This window comes from Streptopelia decaocto (assembly GCF_964273445.1).
Source record: "Streptopelia decaocto genome assembly, chromosome: 6".
Classification (NCBI taxonomy): domain Eukaryota; kingdom Metazoa; phylum Chordata; class Aves; order Columbiformes; family Columbidae; genus Streptopelia; species Streptopelia decaocto.
In genome coordinates, this window is record NC_138660.1 from 275,892 (window position 1) to 284,456 (window position 8,565).

General features: G+C 46.7%; 1 protein-coding gene across 1 annotated transcript; it reads left to right on the plus strand.

Moving 5' to 3' along the window:
• Positions 1-3,591: 3,591 nt before the first annotated feature.
• On the plus strand, positions 3,592-8,474 carry LOC309441228 (tubulin alpha-3 chain). Its single transcript, XM_082055812.1, has 5 exons — positions 3,592-3,893; positions 5,369-5,591; positions 6,112-6,260; positions 7,147-7,827; positions 8,052-8,474. Exons 1-5 carry the CDS (start codon positions 3,891-3,893, stop codon positions 8,355-8,357), a joined length of 1,362 nt encoding a protein of 453 aa, XP_081911938.1. The 5' UTR covers positions 3,592-3,890; the 3' UTR covers positions 8,358-8,474.
• The last annotated feature ends 91 nt before the right edge of the window (positions 8,475-8,565 follow it).

The window sequence follows — 8,565 nt, forward strand, 5'->3', positions numbered from 1 at the left end:
TGAATATATGATTTCTCCTCTTTAGATTTAGATATTGCCATGGTCCTAGATAATTTGAAGACCAACTTATTCCATCTTTTAGAAGCCAATTCCATCTACAGACATCTTTCAAACAAAAGCACAGTTTTCTAGGCAAGACCCTCTTTTTCATTCAGCTGACACATTCTCACAGATTCGGGGGCTCAAGGCAGTTTAAAAATCTGGCTGTGTACCTGTTTTGGTCAGTGCAAATTTGCAGGTCACGAATACCAAAATAAAACTTAGAAGAGTTTTTACAGTTCAAGCTGTATATGTACAAGGAAAACTACAGTAAGATAGGATGCTAGGAAACTATTAGACTTTTTTGGGAGAAAAAAAAAAAAAGATAAACATTCTCCCATAGGGACTTGTACATCCATCAAAACCAAAAGTGACAAAGATTTGATTTACAGTAATTTCCACCAGAAGCTCTTTGGCAAACTGCACCGGTTCCCACGGGCTCCCCGACCTCCCACAACACAGGTGAACAGGAACAACTTTAAATATCAAAAGTCCTTCAGAAACAAATACTTTTCTTCATTCATTTATTCTGTTTATTACCCCCCTACTTTTTCCTTATACACCCTCCCCCCACCCCCCGTAATTTTTCTTCTTTCATACAAAGCTTGCAAGATTTTTGTTATCTTCTCTTGAATATACCAGAAACACAGCCTTAGTAATCTAGAAAATCACAGCCTGTTCCAGGCTGGTTGTTTTCCAGTCTGATATGACCACCAGGGCTGAGACCACAACCATCAGCACACACCATATCCCATAGCAGGTGAAGTGCAGCAGCTTGTGTCCTGCCTGCCTTTTCAGAAGGGCTGTATTTTCTTCATCAGGATTTTAAAACATTAAGTCATCATTCCTCTTGAAGAATACATGAAAAAGGCTGAATACACAGTTCCTCTCAGAGGCTCTATACTACAGCTGATATTTTTGAGAAGTGACTTTCTCAGACTCATTTCCTAAACTGCAAGGGATGGTCTGCAATGATGCCTCCTCTCAATTCTCCCTCAGTTGACGCTAAATGTTTTTGCCGTCATTACCAGAAGGTGGCAATGCTGCATAGGCCTGGTTTTTCTGCGTCAGTCATTGCTATCTGTGTAGAGTAACAGCCCTTTATTACAAGATTTATGTCCACGAAGAGTCAAGGCGAAAAAGCTTCTTGAGCTCACGTGACCTGTCAGGCTACACTGGTTAAGATGTACAAGATGCCTAAAATTATATAAAGGAGTTTTACATGTGTAAAAGGATAGTAGGAAGAGTTGAACGCAGTCAAGTCAGTCAGTGGTAAATCGATAATTTAATAGTTTAAATTCAAATGCTATCTTGGCATGTATCTGCAGAACTCTTCCAGCAGGTAGTAGAATTAAAGTCCTTGCAAAAATGTTGCCAGTAAAACGTGGAATATAGCTTTGTGCAGAATTCTGAACATCAAAATTAATGAGAACTAAACTTGATCAGCTTTAGTTAGGCAGCAATAAGGAAGTAAAAATGTGCATTGAGAGGCCTAAAAGAGCTTGGCTTACTAGTGTACTAAGACAATGACTGAGAAATAGGGTATGATTCATTTTTATACACATATCAACAGAGCAAACTACTGAGAGAAGTAAAGGATTATGTAACCTACCCAAAATTGTTCAGACAAGCACAAATGGTTGCAGCTACTCATACATACATTTAGATCAGAAATAAATGGACAAGATACTAACATGAATAGTTGGGTTCTAGATAACCGTTCCAGAAGGAATGAGACTAAAATAAATGGTGATCTTTGAGATCCATTTGTAACAGGAGTTCAGTGACACAGCTGCCTCTGTCAGCAGGGAGCTGTGCTCAGTAGGTCACCATCTGTGAAATACCAGTCAAAGTAAGAAAATTAGTAAATCCCCATAATTTGGTACTCTCAGCAAGCCAGTGACCTGAAGATGGAGGAAGGAACATAGCTGGAGCCTTGAGATACAGAGAGACTTCGATCTACATTTCACTATGAGAGAAAACAGCAGCGATTCCGGGAGTACAGTGGAGCTGTGGGAGCCCAGCTCATCCTGCGGACGAGCTTTTCTCTGCTCTGCTGCAGGACGAGTCCAGAGCAACGGGCCCACATGAGGTGCTCCAGGGACCTGTGTAAGGTGCGTGGAATGGACATGGTCCCTGTCCTGCCACAGTTCAGACCCGCTCCAACTGTTGTCATGTTGGGCAGGAATTTGAGGAGCACACAGCAGATTCACCTGGCAATAATTTGGCACTAACATATTCATGCAGCCCTAAGGAAAGAAAAAAGAAATCAAGTTCTTTTAAGGGACTTAGTTAACAAGCTAATCTCCCTTTATGATATTATAAAGGTGGAAGCATTCATCTTCACATGCCTTCCACGTAGCTTTGAAAAACCCAAAGCACTGCGATTAGAAACACACCAGTTTAGGTTAGGCTCATGCTTAAGATGAACTAAGCATGACTCCACTGGCTTCAGTGAATTAATAGCAACTTCTTCATCTTCCTTTTCACCTGTTCTGTCATTTGCTTTTCTTCAGGGCTTTTTGCTGTTAGTTGGTTGGTTAGGGGTTTTCGTTTGCCTTTTTTTTCCTGAGAGAAGAATAAAAGCTGAACTGCTATATCACTTTTGGTGAAAAGAACAACAGATTGGTGTTGGATACTTCGCTTCACAAATGTGTTACCTTCATTCTAGGTGGAACCTCATTTGAAGTAGTCTCTACAAAGCCTGTTTTATTCTAAATCATGCTATAATTTTATACAGCTTAAAAAGAACAATATACAAAAAGCATCGGTTTTCTCCTACAACCAGAGATACATAGTTTGTATATTGCACAGAAACAGAAAATTACCCCAATAACCTGAAATCGAGCCTTGTGGGCAGACCCATGAAACAAAGTTTATTTTGCTCTGCACAGCATTTTCTTTAATACAGAGCAAGGACAGAATTCACAGGAAAAGAATGTGACTATGTTGACATTTACAAGAACACTCATCAGGAAAAACCTCCCCGTAGGAACGGTACGTGGGGAGCATTACAGGAGATATGCTGACCGCTGGAAAATAAGTTTTGACAGAAAGGAAAGGGAGAAAGAGGAAAAAAATCCCACCTGCGTCATGGCTGCTACTCCACACGGCGCTCACCACAGCCCGCTCACCGCGGGTCTGCCCACCGGGCCCCTCACCACAGCCCGCTCCCCTCACCACAGCCCGCTCAGCGCGGGTCTGCCCGCTCCCCTCACCACAGCCCGCTCAGCGCGGGTCTGCCCGCTCCCCTCACCACAGCCCGCTCAGCGCGGGTCTGCCCACCGGGCCCCTCACCACAGCCCGCTCGGCGCGGGTCTGCCCGCTCCCCTCACCACAGCCCGCTCAGCGCGGGTCTGCCCATCGGGCCCCTCACCACAGCCCGCTCAGCGCGGGTCTGCCCATCGGGCCCCTCACCACAGCCCGCTCACCGCGGGTCTCCCCACTCCCCTCACCACAGCCCGCTCACCGCGGGTCTGCCCGCTCCCCTCACCACAGCCCGCTCAGCGCGGGTCTCCCCGCTCCCCGCCGGGCCCTCAGGGGGCGCACAGCCCGCCAGCCGCTTTGCTGCCTCGAGCTACCGCCCGCACCCGGCACGGCTCAGGCCCCGCCCTCTGTGGTCACCTCGCCTCGCGCGCTTTCAGGAGAGCATGTGGCAAGCATTGCCCCACGTGGGGAGAAGAGCATCCTCAGCTAATCAGCGGTCTAGACCGCACGAGTGACAGCCAATGAGGAGGCAGCGCGCGCGGGCAAGGCGCTGGCGGCGGTTGGCGGGCGGCAGTTGGTGCCCTCAGACAGCCGGCGGCGGACGTGGTGCGGCGAGCCGGAGCTCCTCAGCTTAGCAAGGCATCATGGTGGGGAACGGGGTCCTCGCGGCTGGGGAGAGGAAGGGTATCGGGGGGTACTTCTGCGGCAGTCCGGGGAGTTTGTGGCTGCATTTGCTCCGGCAGAACTTGCAGGCAGTCTCTGCGTGAGGTCTCCGCGGCAGCAGTAAGACAGAAGGGCTGGGGAGAAGGGGAGAAATTGGTGTAACAGTCGATAATTCGAGGGAGCTGAGGCAAAACAACTGGCTAGTGAGACAAGACTGGTAGGAAAGCAACGAAAGTCTGTCCGTAGCGGGCGCGTAGGGGTGACGGGCAGACTGAAACCTGGCCGCGGCGGGCGGGAAACGGCGGGAAAGGAGCGGACAGCGAGCGGGGCGCGGAGCCGTTCCCGGGCTGGCGGCCGGCAGAGCCCAGGGCTTGCGCGTGGCCAATCAGCGGCGAGGAGCGTGAGCGGCAGCCAACGGCGTGCTACCGCGTGCTCCGGCCGGCGGCGGCTGCTGCGAGCTGCGCGTGGCGGTGAGCGCGCCGGGGCGGCCGCGCGCCGGGGCGGGAACGCGGGGGCTGATGGCAGCGGGGGAAGGAGCAATGGCAGCGGCGGGGGGGGTGACAGCGGGGGAAGGAGCAATGGCAGCGGCGGGGGGGTGACAGCGGGGGAAGGAGCAATGGCAGCGGCGGGGGGGGAATGACAGCGGGGGAAGGAGCAATGGCAGCGGCGGGGGGGGAATGACAGCGGGGGAAGGAGCAATGGCAGCGGCGGGGGGGGAATGACAGCGGGGGAAGGAGCAATGGCAGCGGCGGGGGGGGGTGACAGCGGGGGAATGGCAGCGGCGGGGGGGTGACAGCGGAGGAATGGCAGCGGCGGGGGGGTGACAGCGGGGGAAGGGGCAATGGCAGCGGCGGGGGGGGGTGACAGCGGAGGAATGGCAGCGGCGGGGGGGGGTGACAGCGGAGGAATGGCAGCGGCGGGGGGGTGACAGCGGGGGAAGGGAGATGCGACAGCGGGGGTCCGGCGGGCAGAACCGCAGCGGGAGGATTAGAACATGGAAACGACGGCAGCAGTCTTGATGAAGCTGTGAAGTGGTGCTGTGCAGGAAATATTTTTGCAACAGGTGCCCTATATATGACTTGGCAATAAATCAAGGAAATTTGGTGATATTATATAAATAAATTTTACAAAAATAAAGGAAGGTGAAAAAGAGATCTATTAAAGATAAAATATACATGCTACATCGTAAGGAAGAGTGAATCTATATTCACCTTACGTGTTCATAGAGATGATGTTGTCTTTAAGATTGCCCAGTATCTAAGGTGATAGATTCCAGTACAACTAAGGTGAGTAGAGTCTTGCCAGCAGCAGACAATTTGATCAGTTAAATTGCCACTCAAGAGCAACCAAGGAATACTGCAGAGAAACATAATGAAAAGATATAACACAGAGATAGGTAGTTATTAAGAGAATAAACATCTCCACATCTCATTATCATGGTTCCGTTTTTAATTTCCAGCGTGAATGCATATCCATCCACGTCGGTCAGGCCGGTGTTCAGATTGGCAATGCGTGTTGGGAACTGTATTGTCTTGAACATGGGATCCAGCCTGATGGTCAAATGCCCAGTGATAAAACTAGCGGAGGTGGAGATGATTCATTTAACACTTTCTTCAGCGAGACAGGAGCTGGCAAACATGTTCCCAGAGCAGTGTTTGTGGACCTAGAGCCCACCGTGGTTGGTATGTACCCAGCGTTAAAGATCTAAAGTGTAAAAGTGAAGATCTCTTACAGATTCTCTACCATCTTTTTTTGTTTGTTCAGAACACTATAGATCTTAAAAGATGTGTGTCCAGATGCTGTTTGCACAGCTGAGGTCATTGTTATTTGAAAGAAATTAAATAACGGTCTACAGGTAACAGCATTTGGAAAACAACAGCCCTTTTTTACAGTCTGGATAATCTTTCTAGACTGCGGCACTGCATCCAGAGTTTTGTTTAATTGCTGTCTGGAATCTTGCCTGTACCTGTCACATAGTTTTCTGTGTGACCTCTGTGTTCTCGGGTACGAATACTGCAGTGTGAGTGCCTGATGTTTTCCCCTCAACAAAGAGGCTGCATTCGTGCCAATTTTTTAGGTGTCAGACAAGCTGCGTATAGTCAGGGACGCTGTCTGTGACACGTGTGCTCAGTGTGTAGGCACCAGGCAGCACACATAAAACCATACATCCAATTTATGTTGTGGTATTTTGTTTCTTTGTAGATGAAGTACGCACAGGCACATATAGGCAGCTATTCCATCCTGAGCAGCTCATTACTGGGAAAGAAGATGCAGCCAATAATTATGCCAGAGGCCATTATACCATTGGAAAAGAGATTGTTGATCTAGTGCTAGATCGCATTCGCAAACTGGTAAGAATTCATGCTGCAAGTCAGTATTTAAGATAATTGGTGCAGCTCTAGAGCCAATTATAATGATAGCTTGCTGTGGTTTTTTCCCTAATAATTTTGTGCATAGTTGTTTAAAACAAAACAAACGCTTTTATATCCTTGCTCCGTTTACTCCACTTAAACAAAAATTCAGTCAGTAAAACTTTAAATTCTTTAGGCTCTGAAATACCATTATTTGAAAGTATTTTAAGGATACCTCAGAAATATTATAAAAGCTTTAAGCAAGTGTAACAATGTTGTTGTACTTTTTTGTTTGTTTGCTGTTTTCAGTTTGAATCTTGCCATTTTGTGTCACACAAAGTATTTATAGTACCGTGAACCTCAGGTTTTGGTTGAACGCTTAGCAATTTTAATTACTTTTCCAGGTTTTTTTTATCTGACATTGCACTGTCAGAAACTCATGTACACTGATAGGATTCAAAGTGAAACTGATTGTCTGCTTAGAATTACAAACATTTAAAAAATGTTTTCAACATCTATTTGATAATTAATAAAAGCTAGAATGAGAACAAAAACACATTCTAAAGCTGGAACTCTGCTGTAGTAATAACTTGTCACAATGGTGCACAGTTGTGCTTACAGCAGTATTAAAATGGCATCAAAAACAAAGCAATTTTTAAATATTAAAATACTTCCATTCAGAAAAAAAGTTATATCTAGGAACTGGTACTTTTGAGTAGAAAACATGCAAGAAAAAAGGAAAACCACCTTTCAAGAATGCTAGTTTTATATTATAACAACGTGAAACTAAAAAACTTGAGCAATAGTTTTGAGTGATTCTTTTAATATTGCTTTCTCTGAAATCATTAATATCTTCTTCTCCCACTCTTTTCCCACCCCATTACAGGCCGATCTGTGCACAGGGCTGCAAGGTTTCCTTATCTTCCATAGTTTTGGAGGAGGCACCGGTTCAGGGTTTGCATCCCTGCTCATGGAAAGGCTGTCGGTTGACTACGGCAAAAAATCTAAACTAGAGTTTGCAATTTATCCAGCACCACAAGTTTCCACGGCTGTAGTGGAGCCTTACAACACAATCCTAACTACCCACACGACACTAGAGCACTCCGATTGTGCATTCATGGTAGATAATGAAGCCATTTATGATATATGTCGTCGTAACCTTGACATTGAACGTCCTACTTACACCAATTTAAACCGATTAATTGGGCAAATTGTTTCATCCATCACAGCTTCACTGCGCTTTGATGGAGCCCTCAATGTAGATCTGACAGAATTTCAAACCAACCTTGTCCCATACCCACGAATCCATTTCCCCCTGGTAACGTACGCCCCTGTGATCTCAGCTGAGAAAGCCTATCACGAGCAGTTATCCGTGGCTGAAATCACCAACGCCTGTTTTGAACCAGCCAACCAGATGGTGAAATGCGACCCTCGCCACGGCAAATACATGGCCTGCTGCATGTTGTACCGAGGCGACGTGGTTCCTAAAGACGTCAATGCAGCTATTGCTACCATCAAGACTAAACGCACCATTCAGTTTGTGGATTGGTGTCCAACTGGATTCAAGGTACTTGCATAGCTTAAGTGCTTGATATTTGAGTTACTAGAAATGGTGTGGTATTCGGAGCCAACAGTCAGCGTACAATGTTGTAATGTCCCTGTTAAATATTTGGATAAAGTGCAAAATAACTGTAAGCTATTTTACTTGTTCATAACCATAGCTTTTTAACGGTTAACAGAAATGTCTAAGCCTGAGCCTCCTGAAGAAGGTTTTCATTTGTTGTCTCGCAGGTGGGCATTAACTACCAGCCTCCCACCGTGGTGCCGGGTGGTGACCTCGCCAAGGTGCAGCGGGCCGTCTGCATGTTGAGCAACACCACTGCCATTGCTGAGGCGTGGGCTCGCCTCGACCACAAGTTCGATCTCATGTACGCCAAGCGAGCCTTTGTGCACTGGTACGTTGGGGAAGGAATGGAGGAAGGGGAGTTTTCCGAAGCCCGCGAAGATCTGGCTGCCCTTGAGAAAGATTATGAAGAAGTTGGTGTAGATGCAGTAGAAGCAGAGGCTGAAGAAGGAGATGAATATCTAGAGAACTAAAGTCTGGGGGAAAAAATGTTTAAAAAAAAAAAAACAAAAAAACACAACAAAAAAGGAATTGCAGAACCCTGTTTACTTGTTTGATTGTTTTCAAATAAAGTTTCAAAGGTTCTACTCTATCTTCTTTACTGTTTGTGTGTGTACTTTCCAAGTGAGGACCATTTGAGATTGCAGGCTTCGGTAGCATCTAGTGCAAATTACAGAGGAA

Bases quoted from the DNA above. Each gene is read 5' to 3' on its own strand.
- LOC309441228 (XM_082055812.1), top strand. The intron at 6,261-7,146 runs GTAAGAATTCAT...ACCCCATTACAG, and splicing joins TAGATCGCATTCGCAAACTG to GCCGATCTGTGCACAGGGCT. The intron at 7,828-8,051 runs GTACTTGCATAG...GTTGTCTCGCAG, and splicing joins GGTGTCCAACTGGATTCAAG to GTGGGCATTAACTACCAGCC.